The sequence below is a fragment of the Ascaphus truei genome, chromosome 3 (assembly GCF_040206685.1).
Source record: "Ascaphus truei isolate aAscTru1 chromosome 3, aAscTru1.hap1, whole genome shotgun sequence".
Classification (NCBI taxonomy): domain Eukaryota; kingdom Metazoa; phylum Chordata; class Amphibia; order Anura; family Ascaphidae; genus Ascaphus; species Ascaphus truei.
The window spans coordinates 189,308,731-189,325,668 of NC_134485.1; the positions used below are offsets into that span (position 1 = coordinate 189,308,731).

General features: G+C 40.4%; 1 protein-coding gene across 1 annotated transcript in view; it reads right to left on the reverse strand.

The window, feature by feature from the left end:
* Nucleotides 1–16,938, reverse strand: part of LOC142489302 (ras GTPase-activating protein 4-like) — a 226,729-nt gene that overhangs the window by 8,310 nt on the left and 201,481 nt on the right. Inside the window, exons 15-19 of the mRNA XM_075589825.1 lie at nt 13,303–13,440; nt 11,666–11,810; nt 11,276–11,445; nt 5,424–5,561; nt 4,673–4,808 (exon numbers count right to left, since the gene is read on the reverse strand). Coding sequence (XP_075445940.1) covers nt 4,673–4,808; nt 5,424–5,561; nt 11,276–11,445; nt 11,666–11,810; nt 13,303–13,440 — 727 coding nt within the window. The remainder of the gene's footprint in view (nt 1–4,672; nt 4,809–5,423; nt 5,562–11,275; nt 11,446–11,665; nt 11,811–13,302; nt 13,441–16,938) is intronic.

Consider the following 16,938-nt stretch of genomic DNA (forward strand, 5'->3'; position numbering starts at 1 on the left):
TGTTTAACAGGTCTCATCTGGGTGATACCTTTTTCTTACCAAAATTGGCCACTTTTTAGTAATTTTTTAAAGTTCGAATTGGAAGGGGTTTGATTTGCCTCTGGTTGCTCTCCTTTTGTGTGATGTCACTGTGTTCAGCAAGTCCCCTTCTGTGCATCTCCTTAACTTTATTGGCTCTCTGACACGGACAGGGTAAGAAGGGAAAAGACAACATGACAAGCTCTTCCCTATTCAGGGGCCCTTAAGAAATTCCACTGGCCAACTTTTTGGGATTGCACTTTTTAAAGTGAAATTCCTAAGAAAGTTCCCCATCTCACCAGTGTGGAAAACTCTCTGATAAAGTGCAGCTAATTGTTGGCAAAGAGTAACGAAACACAAAGTCCCGAGCTAGTGCTGCACAGCTGAAGCAGATTCTTATTGCAATCACAAATAGTACATATTCGTATTTTCAGTAATGTGGAGTAGTGCGGTTGCAGTCCAGGTGCAGAGTGAGTAGAGGTAATTATTTTGTCTGGTGACAGTGTGCCCTCTAATGTATAATGATTGAAACTGGTAGTTCAATAATAGCTCCAAAGTCAATGAGGGTTAATCAAACACTGTGCCGAGGGGGGCGGGTGGTGGGAGGAGAGATACTTGAGAAGTTGGGACACAGTCCAAGTTGTTCAGGACTGCCCAAACCACTCTCTCCACTATAGTTGATATCCCCCTTTGAACCAGACTTATGTAAAACAGTTCATGAACAAAATAAGACTAAGCAGTCATCTTATATCACTTTGTGAAACTTTGTACTCACTGCCCCGATGAAGGGACAAGCATTCCAAGCTCTGTGTGTCTCCACAAAAGCAGCAAAGATTGATGACCTGGATGGCAGGAACAAGGAGAGCACCGCTTCGAGAAAAAAAATAAAGGGGAACCAGACAGGAATTGCTGATAAAAAGGCAGGTTTATTCTCAAAAAGGAATCACTCGCAACATTGCTGTCACACAAAGAAAGTCCTCTAATGCATTTCACGCATCTTTCATAAAGTGCTTTATGCGTGAAATGCATTAGAGGACTTTCTTTGTGTGACAGCAATGTTGCGAGTGATTCCTTTTTGAGAATAATCGATGGTTTGGGGCATAGGTCCCAATAACAGTGCTCAATCCAATTCCAAACTCCAGTCATATGTATAATGACAGTCCATATGTGTATGAAGCCAGTTAAACCATACAGTGAGATATTGGACCCAGTGCTATGTGTAAGCAGCAATACCACAACCACTGATGAATCCACTAATCAAGTGAGATGATCCATATGTATTGATAAGGAGATGTAATAAAGGTATAACATACCATGGGTGTGTGGAATAGTGCCATGCAGGTCACTATAGCTGCAGCGCTGTTACCGGTCATCAAGTCTCCTTGGGGAGAAAAACAATACTCACTGAGGTCTGCTTCCTTGGTTGCGTGCATCAACGCTCCATATTCAAAGTTTGTGGTAGAAATCCCTGGATTCCAGCGGTGCACAGCTTGGTAGATTCAAGAGACCAGCAAGGTGTAAGTTAAAAACAGAACTTTATTGATAGAACATGGTATATGGGGGGTAAAACTCTTACGCGTTTCGGACCTACAAAGTCCTTAATCATATGATCTATGATTAAGGACTTTGTAGGTCCGAAACGCATAAGAGTTTTACCCCCCATATACCATGTTCTATCAATAAAGTTCTGTTTTTAACTTACACCTTGCTGGTCTCTTGAATCTACCAAGCTGTGCACCGCTGGAATCCAGGGATTTCTACCACAAACTTTTTGAGAATAAACCTGCCTTTTTATCAGCAATTCCTGTCTGGTTCCCCATTGTTTTTTTTCTCGGAGCGGTGCTCTCCTTCTTCCTGCCATCCAGGTCATCAATCTTAATTGTTGGCAAATCCTATACAATGGTGAGTGCATGTGGCGCCTGTCAGAACTTGCCACTCTTGTTCAGCTTTTACTTTTTTTCTGATCCATTTGCAGACTTTAAGGGGATATCACAAATCACAAGAAACCAAATATTCCACCTCACATTTCACCAGTTTTGCATCAAAATTATGCTGACACGGTACTGTTGTTCCAGTATGGTCCAAACATGTCTGCTTTTCCTGGTTTTCCGATCCAGCAGGTCTCAGAACACATCGTTCACAAAGGTTGTAACGTGGTAGCGGCATTGCATGACCTGTAATTATCGTACTTGATGTTCATAAATGGTACAGAAGGCAATTTTCCACTCATCCCCTGTACATATCCAGAACAGATTACTCCATGGCTTTTCAATTTTGAATATATTTGGGCCGAATGAAGTTGTTCTAGAAGCTCCGGAATTAATGGCTATGGATTTATCACTTAAATTCGGTTCAGGGCTTGGTAGTCGACACTAGTGAACTCTATATATGAAGAATATTGTGCCCCCACTGGAGATAGATTAATAATTTCTCCAAATATTTCCTAATGTATTCCTGTAAGACCTTTTTAAGCTCCGGTTCTAGTAGGAAATAAATACGGCCGACTGGAATCTCGGCTCCTGGCAGCAGTTTAATAGAGCAATAAATTGATCAGTGTGGAAGCAAGACTTTATTTGATCAAAAACATCCCAGTTATCCCAGTGGGGGGCACAAGACATTGCTTTTTATTTTAGCTTTGTGTCTTTGAGCAGAGATTCTTTCAGGGAAGCAGAATTGTTTGCAGAATGGCGATAGGCTTGAAACAAAGAATAAAATATCTCTCTACCATTGATTGTCTTAACTACTCATGGCCCAAGTCTCTTTAGTAACTTGGGCTTGATAACAAGTGTTCCAATTATAGTATCTACTAGATTGGGACATTCTCAATCCAGAGTGCCGTATATATAGGACAGTAATTTCCACATCCCTTTGTAGTTTAAGAAGGCTTGGATAAACTGGTTTCTGCACTTTAGGTTTGGTTTGGGTCGTCAAACAGAGTGATCATTAATTGAATAAAGCCCGCCACAATATCCAACGGGATTGTACTGTTTAAGTAGTGGGGAGGCCCAGGACATGCCTTCGCCAGTCAGTAGACTTTGCGGGTGATGCCCATCCCTTAAAAAAACTTTACCGGCAGCGGTATCTTAGGTTCAACTGAGCTTGTAGATAATTTGGAAGTAGCTGAGGGCAAAGCCATTCGGTTCTGAAGAATGGGCAAAGCAGGAGCAAGGTCAAAACAGGCCGAGGTAAGGGCAAGCATAAAGCAAGAACATTTGGGTAATTGGGCATGGTCACAACTGGTCAGGGTAGGGAGGAAGCAAGACAGGTCAGGAACATGCCGAATCAGAATACACGATTAGTTATGCAGACCACGAGGCTGAAACAATAGAGATGGGCCATATTGATCTGGCAACTAGGAAGCACTCGGCTTTAAAGAAAGCCAGGGGTGTATCTATTAGGTTAATTGCAAACAGGTGCAGTAGCAGCTGGCTAGCCAGGTAAAGCTGTGGAACTCGGTACTCTGAAGCATCTGATTTAGCTCACTGCTATCAGCGTTCCGGTTGTGGGTTGAAATACCTCCAGATCTGACAATAATGCTTTAAAGTATCTCTTCCTTAAAATAAATATATAGAAAAAGCATACAGACAATTTAATTTGCACAGAATGACTCATTAAAAGCGATTCAGGCAGGCTGGTAGTGTACCTTTCACACAAGATGTAAGAACACTGAAAAACAGCATCTGACTTGGCTTACAAGGTTGTAGCACATAGCTAGCAAACTTTACCCCCACTTCATTCACCACTTTTAAGCCTCTTTATAGAGAACAGGTCATGTAACCTTTTTTTCTCTTTTTTCCCTCATTCTTCCTTCTGTAGATCTTCCTTCTCTCGTAAACTTAGTTGAAAACTTAGTAATCAAAGATGTCTTGAAATTCAGGACGTTGTTCAAATTAGCTCAAGTTGGGACATTCACCACAAATGCAGGACAGCTGACAAACCCTACATATTGATGGCATTGCATAATGTGCATTATTATTCATGTTGTATAGTCATACATGTTACTGTAACTTACACATCTAAAGGAAAGTGGTTAGTGCACTCTTGAAATCCATATACAGTAGAGTCTCGGTTATCCAACCTAAACGGGCCGAGACCATTTTGGATAACTGTAAATGTTGGATAATCAGGAAACATTATGGGGGCGTGAAATAAATCAAATATTAATGCAGTATAAGTATTTAATATATATAATATATTAAATGCAGTATAGTTTTGTATAATACATACATACACATATGTATTAGGATTATTTATACAGTACATAATATTTAACAGTTATTGCTTAAAGAAATGAGTAACGCAGCGAGCGGTGGGAGCGAGGCGTGCGTGGGGAGTGCACATGCACAGATGTTAGATAACCGAAGGCTGGATAATCAGGACTCTACTGTAATACAAACTCTACTACTACTAATACTACTAAGTAACTACTGCGTACTAAAAAGGGGAAAAGCACCTAAACTTTTTATGTTTATAATGGACCCAGGATGGATCAAATGTTTAATTTTGCAATGAAATTACCATAACTTTACATTTTTTGAGTGCTTGTTTATATTATGTGGTTTACTTATACATCACATCACAATTCCTCTTTGAAACAAATACTGTATGCATGGTTTTGTAGTACCAGAATCTAAGTTTACATTGGATGTAATACCTCCTTTATCCTTTTGGTGGCAGCAGCTCCATTTCTCTCCTTTGAACACACCGGGGTGATAAGAGCACAGCATATCTGTGTTGTTTACACAGACTTTTCTCAATGCAGAGAGCCACTGATTTAGTTCATTGACACACTAAAGATAGAGAAAAATGTGTGTTTAATGGAATATTAGTGTTATTTGAATGTACTTGTTCGCCTCCTGCTCTCTTCACAAGGTGGTCTTCTCTCTGTCCCACTCATGTCTACTGTCCTGTCCCTGTTAAAATGTATCTGTCATACTGCCCTCTGGAACTCTCTTGCCATCTTTAAAACCCACATGAAAAGTCATATTTACAACCAATCATTTCCATAGCACTGTAGCATGACCGTGTCACCTAGTAAGGCATTGCTTGGCTGTCTGCTTAGACTAACGTCTAGTTCTAAGGTGTACTGTACAACCAATGTTTAGACCATACCTGAAACGCCTTCTGTGCAACATGGTCATACAACACATTGCATTTAGTAAGTGGGCATTACTATTTCTTGAGATGAAATTACCAGCATAAGTGGCACTACAGCATAATGCAATTCCATTGAGCAATAGTGTTAATATTCTTCAGTATGTGTGCATAGCTTTTATGTTGCTTAATATTTTGGTTTAATATATATTAATAATGTCTTAAATATATATACTTATCACTATTTGCGCCTGTGTTTTTTCTCATATATATATATAGCTATTTAAAAAAAAAGATGAAGCTATCAGTACCTTACACTGCAAATATAATGCCTCCAAGTTCATTGTGTCATCTGTGTAGATAATTTGCATTATATTGGAATTGCCAAAGCTCTTCTCCTCTACTTTTTCCAATGCTCGAATCCTTGATAGAGGAATAAAGGAACTTCTCTGTAACAAATCAGAGCAGGATGCCTTCTGGTTAGAAAGTACTACTTGTCATTTGGATAATCAAGGAGATACTATCCAATTGTGAATTGCTATGATTTCAATTCCATATGTAAATATGTACTGTGATCTATATTCATAGTTCTCTGATGCGATTTTAAATGACATCATCCTTCCGTGTGACTTCTTAGTTACGATTGCCATTACAGCTATGGCCGTAAGTCGTTATGCCGATTTTATTTAAATTAATGTGACTAACATCTCCATCATGGGGAAGATGCTTTCACAATATTTTAATTGGGGGCCATATCCATTTATTTTATTAAGCATGTAACATTTGCAAAAGAAAAACATTTCTGCTTAATGTTGCTTTTAAGCAAGTATTATTACAATAACTGCAATTATTACTTTTCCTTTTTGTGCTGTAGCAAGCACTCAAAATATATTCTGGTATTACTTAGGCTTCTGGCAAATAATGATTTTTATGCATAATGATAACATTAACATTAGAAATGGAAAAAAAGTTATATCAGTGGCGCTCAACACTGTAATAATCAAAACAATTCTGATAGATAATATAGAATATACAACCAGAGCCATTCGGACGGGCGATTTACGTGGCTCTGGTTGTATATTTTATATTATCTATCAGAATTGTTTTGATTATTACAGTGTTGAGCGCCACTGATATAACTTTTTTTCCACTTCCATAGCCTGACAAGGGGTCAGGGTTATATCATAGGCTGCCAGCTCACTGTGGGATATAGCGCTACCTATTTGTTTTTTCTACATTAACATTAGAAATGATATAATGAGAATTATAGACTAAAGCTGTAAAATTCTGGGCATTATTGAAATCCCTGCTCTCTGATTGGTTAAAATTGCGGGCATTATTCATTCAGTAATGCCTGGAATTTATGACTGCTTGCAAAGGGTTTATTTCTAGCCAATCAGCTTGTCCTTTTGTCAGAACAGCTCTGAGACAGGGCATGGGATTGGTCAGGAAGCAGGAACAGCTCTCAGACAGGGCTGGGGATTGGTCAGGAAGCAGCAGCAGGCAGTGACCCCTCCCCCTTCCTCCGTGAACAGAGTTTCATTTTGAGTTGAGGAGGGAGAGGGTTGAGGGAGAGTTGGAAAATGAAGTGTCTGTCTACAGAGTTTGTTTGTAGCTGCTGTTTCTGTCTATCTAGTGTGTGTGTGTGTAGCTGCAGTTTGTGTGTGTAGCTGCAGTTTGTGTGTGTATGTATAGCTGCAGTGTGTGTGTAGCTGCAGTTTGTGTGTGTGTGTAGCTGCATAGTTTGAGTGTAGCAGCAGCTTGTGTGTGTGTGTAGAGCTGCAGTTTGTGTGGTGCTGTTGTGTGTGTGTGTGTGTGTGTGTGTAGCAGCAGCAGAGTTTGGATGTGTGTACACAGAGGGGGCAGCAGTGTGTGGATATAGATAGCTGTAGTTTAAGTGTATATAGAGGTGCTTTAATGTATTTACCATTTTATTTTAATAAAAAAAATCTATACAACTATACAAAAGTGTCTATTATTTATGAAATAAGCCTACATTTAGCATATAATAGTAATAATCCCCTCAGAACAGGGCATTATTGGCCAGTAATGCCCTGTTCTTCTGGGATTATTACTTAAATAATAATAAATGGATTGCTGATTGTAATTAGGGGTACATAATTTCCTGTGTTTTCTTAAACTATCATTTAAAAGGTTCCCTCCAATAAAAGTCATACCCATGGCCGACCTTCACAGGTCCAAGGCGCAAGCTGGCAGCAGGCCCCCCCCACCCCACCAGTAGAAGTACTGTGTCAGGCCACGTGAATCCTTGAAGTGCTGCCCTCCTCCTGCAACATAGCGGCATCATGATTTCATGGCAATGCGTCGTTATGTGACATTGTTGCGTCACTTTACATCGGGTCGCCATGACAATGCGACAGTGCAGGAGTAGGACTGCTCCAGAGAAGGTAAGAATATCTATCTATCTTCACACACAAAACACACCTCCTTACCTTGGGGTTGGCCTGGGGGCCCCCGCGCTCCCTCTTGTCTGGCAGAAGTTGAATCCTAGCGGAGACAAGAGGAGGGAGTGCGGGGCCTCCGAAGGCACGGGGTCAAAGGCAACCACCTTGCTCGCCTTGCCCTAAGGCACCTCACCCCAACTTCTTTTAACTATTTAAACATGGGGGTGGGGTGGGGGGGGGGAGGGCGGCATGTACCACAGCGATTTTGAAGCAGAAAAAAAAGGTGTGTTTGATGAACTGATAATGACGTGCTGCCCAGTTGCCTCAAATATAAGAAACCGTTTCTTGTATTTTCTGCAGATTCTTTGGAGTCAAAATATTACGGAAAATTCGATTTACAAAAAAAAAAAAAAAAAAATCCTGCAAATAGACAGGAGTGAAAGACATATGTACTATATATCCTTTTTACATTAGAAATTGCAAATTTATGTATATATGGCAAGTTGGACTAAAGTCCTTGTTACAAGAGAAAAGTTTCAAAATGAAGTACTTTGCATCAATGTTGGTTCAACATTGCCTTGGTCCATAGCACTTATAACTGCAACTTGGGACAGGTTTCTTTTACTTTGGCTATTCTCTTCTGAGTTGGGTTGAGAGGGCCCCTACATGGGAAAATGCCACCTCTCACCATTACCTTGATAAGTAGTGGGAGATGAAAGGGTGGAGGAAACGGTGGTCTTTTTCATGGTCCCTGTTGAAATGAAAAACTTCCTTTGTTTGCAATTTAAAAAAAAAAGTAAGATTTGCTTTAAGAATTTTATTTAGAGCAGAAACTGTGTCCATTGATTATTATAGATTTTTTTTTTACAGCTGAATTGCTTTATTTTTAACTCTGACACTCCCATTCTCATTTTTTAACAGCTATACGCAACTGGACCTTTTAATGTAGCCATTTTAAAATTCAGTTACTGCTGAGATTATTTTAAATCAATATATATATATATATATATATATATATATATATATATATATATATATATATATATTGTGCAATAACCTTTACATCTCAGATTTAAATTGGAAATATATATATATATATATATATGGTTCCATTCCAATTTAAATCTGAGATGTAAAGGTTATTGCACAAGGTTTATCTAGAATAGAATATTACATGAGATTTATATTTTACATCAGGCCTGCACAACATACGGCCCGCGGGCCGCATGCGGCCCGTCTGGCCTCTTTGTGCGGCTCTGGCCGGGCGCCAGTTAATTAAATAAATAATAATTTAAAAAAAAGTTTAAAAAAATGGCGGCGATTCATCCCCCCCTCCCTCTCCCTCTCCCTCCCTCTCCCTCCCAGCCCCATCCCTCTCCCTCCCAACCCCCTCCCAGTCCCCAGGTTTTGCGGTGCGCGGGGGCAGCAGCAGCCGTGTGTTTTTTTTTCTTCAATAGCAGGCTGCCGGGGAGAGCATGCCGGGGGCGGGGCTTAGTACCGGGGAGAGGATGTGCTGAGCTGATCTAAGAGAGGTGTGTGTGTGTGTGTGTGTGTGTGTGAAAGTGTGTGTTTGTGAGAAAGTGTGTGTGTGTGAGAAAGTGTGTGTTTGTGAGAAAGTGTGTGTTTGTGAGAAAGTGTGTGTGTGTGTGTGTATGTGTGTGTGTGTGTGTGTGTGTGTGTGTGTGTGTGTGTGTGTGTGTGTGTGTGTGTGTGTGTGTGTGTGTGTGTGTGTGTGTGTGTGTGTGTGTGTGTGTGTGTGTGTGAAAAACGGGCTGGTTGGGGGGGTGGGTGTGAAAAATGGGCTGGTGGGGGGTGGGCTGCTGACATGTGAGGGGGGGTGGGCTGCTGACATGTGAGGGGGGGTGGGCTGCTGACATGTGAGGGGGGGGGGTGGGCTGCTGACATGTGAGGGGGGGTGGGCTGCTGACATGTGAGGGGTGGGTGGGCTGCTGACATGTGAGGGGGGGTGGGCTGCTGACATGTGAGGGGGGGTGGGCTGCTGACATGTGAGGGGGGGGTGGGCTGCTGACATGTGAGGGGGGGTGGGCTGCTGACATGTGAGGGGGGATGGGCTGCTGACATGTGAGGGGGGGGGGTGGGCTGCTGACATGTGTGGGGCCTGGGGGGGAAGAGAGTGATATGAGGTGCAGGGGGGGGGAGAGAGTGATGTGAGGCGCAGGGGGGAAGTGAGTGATGTGAGGTGCAGGGGGGAGATACTGATGTGAGTTGCAGGGGGGGGGAGAGAGTGATGTGAGTTGCAGGGGGAGGGGAGAGTGATGTGAGTTGCAGGGGGAGGGTGTGATGTGAGTTGCAGGTTGGGGAGAGAGTGTCATATTGAGGGGAGGGGGAGAGTCATATTGAGGGGAGGGGGAGAGAGTGTCATTAAGGGGAGGGGGAGAGAGTGTCATATTGAGGGAAGAGAGAATGGGGGGATGCTGACTTGTGGGGGGGGGATGCTGACATGGAATGGGCTGGGGGGATGTGGAGGGGGGTATTGCATGTTTGATGTGGAGGGGGGTATTGTGTGTTTGATGTGGAGGGGGGTATTGTGTGTTTGATGTGGAGAGGGGTATTGTGTGTTTGATGTGGAGGGGGGGTATTGTGTGGGTGAGGGGGAGAGATGGGGGTATGAGAGATAGATGGGGAGTATCGTAAAGATTGATAGTGAGGGGTTCTGGGGGAGATATGAGGATGATGATGATGATGATGATGAGAGGTGCTGGAGGAGAGATGATGATGATGATGATGATGATTTAACCCGTGCGGCCCAAAAGTTTTTTCCTTGGAGCAGTTTGGCCCTTCTCACTTTACGAGTTGGGCAGGCCTGTTTTACATGATGCTATTTTCTTTGTTATATAATGTTTATAATCACATTGATGTGATAAAATATAGAAAGAAAAATATTTTATTTATATTAACAATATGCATTGTTCCACATTTCTAGTTAAAATAAAACAATTTGAATAAAGTATTTTATAATATACTGTAAAGTGTTACAAAAATCTATAGATTCATTTGTTTTCCATTGGACCAATTCATGTTGGGTAGAAACAATGGTAGTGATGCACTAATGAAGTATCTTCATCTGTGCCCTATGTGCATTAGCTTGAGAATTGGGGATGGTCAAAAGAAAGTCAGGGAGGCTTAGCTCAACGTAATTACACTAACTTCTTCAGGACGGCATTCGACCTGTGGGAGTCCTTTTCCCGCACCATCAGACTTTCCCCCAACATTCACAGTTTAATAAGTTCCCTCAAATTCCACCTCTATAAAGAGCTATATCCAGAACCCTCCTGACATGCCTACAGTTAATACCCTGATAAGTGGCCTTATACACCCGCCTGCCTGTGTGCCATCCCCCTAACATTGTAAACTACTCAGAGCAGGGAACTTATTTACCTTGTGTTTCATTACATTTTAAGTGGTGTGTATTTTATGGTTTGTTCTTATCCTTAGCCCCACATTGTACTGCACTGGAGAATATGTTTGTGCCATAATCAACAAAATTATAATAAAAACTAACAATGATCAAATTGTGCACCTCAGGGAGTCAGTTTTCCCTTTTAACTGCATCAACAAATCTGCCAAGTTTAAGATTTAAAGTTGAAAAAAAAGTTCAAGGTTGTAATAAGGCGGACCAATAATTACCAGATGTAGATTTTACCCAAGGAAAAAGAATTGTAACTATTGATTTCATATAAAAATACATAAAAAAAGAATTGGAACTGGGCATTGCAACTGAATTGTCCATACTGTACCTTAGAATATGGAGTTTTGGCAAAACTCAAGGCATCAACAGTTAATGATAGGAAACGTTTCTTAAAGGAAGAAGCCAACAGGTAACCTTTGCCTTTTGTTTTGTAGATCATTAGCTGGCCTTCTTTGACTGTAAGGCTTTGCAGGTTTAGCGCCTTTTGTAGATCTAACTCTGTAACAGAAAAACTACTGAAGCAGAGATATCCATAAAACGTGGCCTATTGGTGGCCCATGAGGACTGAGTTTGAGACCCCAGCTGTAAAGTGATAGGGTCAGCAAAATATAAGAATGCAAATAACAACACCCGGTACTGTGCACATACTTCAATTTGAGTCCATAGAACAATCACACATTGTAACAGGATTGCATGATTAAACAACTGGAAATGTTACCTTCCTTTTCCTCAATATCTATAAGTTGCATTATGAACTCCTTCAACTGTGACACTCCCTGTTGGATTGTTGGTTGCAACGGAGCCATCCAAGACTCCTTAGCTCTGCTTGCTGGAGCATCCATGTTACCTATATTCTGAATAGCCTAAGACAAAAATAATGCAAACTGAAATCCTGCAGTATGTGTGTCGACAGTGCAATTGTGGGTCCACAATACAGAGCAAAAATTTGCATTTGCATATGGGGCATAGGTAAGACGCTTGTTCATTCTTCCATTTGGCCTAGATTTTTTAGAAAAGAGACCTAGCAGGTTTATCTCATGCAAAGCGAGGGGAAAACTGGACCAAATGATGCATCTCATTATACTGTAATATAGTGCTTACTATCGCTTCCCCTAAATTCTGCTATAACTATTCCCAAAATCGCAAGTGAAGCAAAACAGGAGCTGGTACACTGATGCAAAGCGACAGAGTAAAATTCAGTCAATTTGCACCTGTTTGTTTTGCACATGGTTCAGTTTGTGAAAGGTTTTACATGTCCACCAGCTTGTGTCTTTGCATTCATTTTACCTCTTGCATATTTTTATTTTCCAATAATATATGCATATATATTTATATTTCTTACTATTGCAAGTAACAAGCCGGTTGGTTATGCATAGTGCACACAGCTGAAAAAGGATTTCTCAGAACAATCCATGTCTTTTTAGATGATGATTTTAATAAAGTATAAATACATATATATATATATATATATATATATATATATTTTTTTTTTTAAGTGCCGCTTGGATTGCCTCTTTAAATCCCGTATATAATTTATAATTTCTCACTATACACTCTTGTGTTCTGCTCAAGGATGTTTCTGTCTACCTCTTTTTTAAATTTTTTTTTTTATATCTACAGCCCTCATCCGCCTAAAACCTTTCTCACTTACTGCCCCACATCTCTGGAATACCCTTCTTCCCTCAATATCTGACTAGCACCTTCTCTCTCCAGCTTTAAGGCCCTTCTTAAAACAGACCTCTAATGAACCATTTGGGTAGCTCCGTTGGTTGATACTATACTTCTCATTCGCATTTACCATGATCCCTTGCAGACGCACTTACCAGAACACCCCCCTACTGTCTCTAAGTTCTCCCTAATTACCACTTAGATTGTAAGCTCTGTGGGGTAGGAACACCTTTTCTTAATGCCTACTTTTATGTATGAAGGGCTTGTTCCTATTATATGAAGTGTATCCCTGCTATAAAATAAAGCGCTATGTACATGGATTGTGCTATATAAATTAAGATAGACATAAAGAAATAAATGATCAAAACATTTAGAATAAGTACAGCCGGGCCCCGGGCATGCAGCGGGTTCCATTCTAAGGGCCTGCCGCAAAGTGAAAATCGCCGGAAAGCGGAACCGGCGATTTTCGGCTTGTGCACATGCGCTAACCGCCATATTCCCCTTCTGCGCATGCGCGACCTCCGTTCTGCACATGCGCAACCTCGGCACCCCTGTACAACCTCTGACTTTGCCTTTCTGCGCATGCGCAGACATGGTGGCCCCCTTCTCGGTACCGCTGTATCGGCGGATCGCCGAAAAGCGGGGCCCTACTGTACAACAATTGTTTCTGGTGACAAGCTGCATTACCTTGGCTAAGAGAAGCAAAGTTCGGCTTGTTCGAGCATCTGCATGCTTTTCTCTGAGATGAAATAGTTTTGGAGACATTATGGCAGGAGAAAAGAAGCGAAGACACAGGAAACTGGTTACTGCAATAAACTTCACATTCTGAAAAGAAAACACACAGTAATAATGGTTTGAGCTTTACATAATGTCGGTGGTAGGTGGCATTTGAAAAAAGAAACATTTAAGGACACGTTTATTTATTTTATACATGTATTAGTTTTATATTGCACATGTACTTGGGACAGAACTGGGGCAAAGTGCTGTGGCATATTAACCAACCATTAATCAAGCTGAAAATGCCTCTTTTTGTTGTCAATTTTGCTTCAAAATTGCTTTGCTCCAAAAAACTATTTGAAACATTGTCTGTATCTTATATTTAACTATCTGACATTATTGGAACGGTATGCATTTAAAATAAGAAATTGGTACAAATCTGAGATAATAATTACGTGGGTGAACTTGCTGGAGAGGCTTAATAATAATAATGTAGGTTTCTGGTTCTGAGTTTGTTTATGATTAATGTTATACTGTTCATTGATTTGAGTTACACAAAGTGAACTGCCTTTTTAAAGAGGCAAACCAAGCAGGGTTCCCCCCCCCTTTAAATAAACACAGAATTGAAGGGGGTCTCCGAAGCGGAACCCCCTTAATTTCAGCTCTGGGAACCTCCTGCTTCCAGAGATACTTACCCACTCGGTGGGTAGTGGCCGGTAGCCACTCAATAGTTCACCATATGTATGCATTTAAAAGCTTCCCGGGCCCTGCAAGCCAATAGCAAGCTGGGATGTCATAAGGTGCAGCTTCCTATTGGCTCCTGTGAAGAGGAAGCTGAAAACTGCAGAGATAGCGGCACCCCCTTTGGTGGTAAGTATCTCTGGAAGCAGGGGGCCCCCAGATCTGAAATTAATGGGATTCAGCTCCAGAGACCCTCTGCTTCAATACTATGTTAAAAAAATGAATATATATATATATATATATATATATATATATATATATTTTTTTTTTTAATGGCTTGGATTGCTCCTTTAGACTAATGTCTTCATATATTTTGGGGGTGTGGAGTGTTTATAGATGAAAAAAAAAACCAAGGCAAATTGTGGAGTGCAGTATTTAATACTGGCTAGTATATAAAACAAGACATAAAATATGTAAGAAAGGTACATGGAAATGTTAGAAAACAAATTTTAACAAAAAAAGATCTGTTAGCCTTTACAGTACCCACACAAAGGCTCTCATGGAGGTACCTGGGGTGCAGTTGTTATTCAAAATTATCAAGACTATATCCTAGAAGCAAACAGACAACTAGCAGATCACACTTACAGTACTACAGAGAATTATCCAATAAATCCACAGAACCATACACCATAGTATCTGGAATTGTCACCCTAGACAAATGAATATCAGGACAGAAAGCACCCTCAAACCATTGGTTAAAGAAAGAACCAGCTACAGTAAATCTAAAACATTACTCACTTAATTGAAAAAATACACACTATTGAGCATTTACTTCCTAAGACAATCTTCGCTACCATGTATGTAAATTCCCTTTACACCGACATCCTACATGCTGATGGAATAGAATCTTGTGTTAAATTACTACAAGCGAAAGGGCAACCATATGACATCCACCCTAAATATATTGCCGAACTTATCCATTTCTTAGTAACCCACAACAACCTCACATTCAACAGCAAACACAATGTTCAAATGATGGACACATTGATGGGTCCTTAGTTTGCTAAAATTTTCATGGCTAATCTAGAGGAAAATTTACCCAAACAAAGTAGCAGCAAACCGCTTGTATACTTCAAATACATTGGGGATATATAGTATTAATAATTTGGACAAAAGGTAATTCCCCCAGAATCTCAACAACAGGCACCCATCCATGAAACTTCTTGAACACTAAGAAACCAACAAACCCTTCTTCGATACCACCATTACAATAGAAGATGGAACCCTAAGAACAAGTATCTACGGACCATCACAAATACCTCCCAAAATCCAGCAACTACCCCAAACACAAATCCTTAACGTCTAAGGCTACGCTTATAGAGCCGGCGACGTCAGGCTATGGCCACTGGAAAAATCAAATTGAGATTACTTCTAGCGTTCGCGACCAAGCCTTCGCGTTGTGCTTACTATAAGCACACGCAGCGGCAATGCATTTGTTTTGACGCAACGTCGATGGCACTATAAGCGCAGCCTAACGTAACACAATAATTGGATTTCCTGCTGCAAAAATATGCAATTCAGTTACCATCTTTTTTGAGAGATACAACACATGTTTTGGATACAATGAAAATGTAAATTGGCAATCACACTGCATGTGGGTCACGTGTGCCGTGACCACGCTGTATACAGTGATCGGTCATCAATTAAGGGTTCAAGCAATTAGAAAGGTTTTGGAATAAGAGATTGTCACTGAATCTCAAAAGACTTATTCTCGATGGAATTCTGTTTATACTGACTCATCATTATTTTTGTTTTGATAGTCAGTTTAGATTAATTAAGCCTCGAGTATTTGGAGAACTTCCAAAATGTTCTGAATTCCAACATTATGAATCTCCATTCCACGTTCAAACGTGATAGGACCCAGATTGATCTTGTAGATCTGGTATTGTTCATTGTGGATAAACAGAAAGATGCACACAAAGACATTTTACAAACCCGTCAATGAAAATACTTCTTTATTGGCCTGAAGCCATCATGATCATAGATGGATCGAAAATATATCCCAGAGTCAATTTCTCTGTTTGAAAATAAATTTTTCTCAAATTAAGACCTCCAATGAGCAAGCAACAGATCTAAAACAAAAGGTATTTTTGAAAGACAATACAAAAAGAAAAACATTGAGAATGCTGTGAATACAGCTAGAAATACAATTACATTTAAAAAAGAAGACTGTAAAGTGGTAAAACATGAAGAGTGTATCCCATTTATTACAAGCTATAATAAGATGGCTCCAAAAATGACAAAAAATATTAACAAACATTGGGGAATTCTGCAGAGAGACATGGCTTTGCAATCTATACTACCCACAGGCCACAAATAGTTTTTAAAAAGGCAAAACCTTTTAAGCTTGCTTTACCTCCAAGCTGCCACATTAGTAACAAAAAAGCAAAAGAGACTACATGGCTGACTAATCTAAAAGGATACTTCACTTGCTCAAAGTTTACTGGAGACGTCAGCTAGAAAATCATGCAAGGGAGAATGCCGGCGAGGGGCATAGCCCAGTAAGGAAGGGACCTGATGACAGCAGGAAGCCTTGTAATACTAATTAACTACATAAATCAAAACTGCTCTACAGAATACTGTAGATATTTAAAGACTCAGCTATTTTACACCATTGGATGTGATACATTTCAAAATCCCCTTTTTTATTATGAGTACTGATTTGGCTTATTCCTAATATTAAAACTACATATTAACATTTATGACACTATGGGAGGTGTTTGAGCTGTGTTTTATTGCAGACATTTTTAAGAAGATGGAAGGACGTACTCAGCAGCAGCGTCTGATACTGGATTTATATGGACTTGGTTTAATACTTATCGAGGGGGTGCTTGAAGTGCAGACTAAGTCTGTATACCTTTTAAT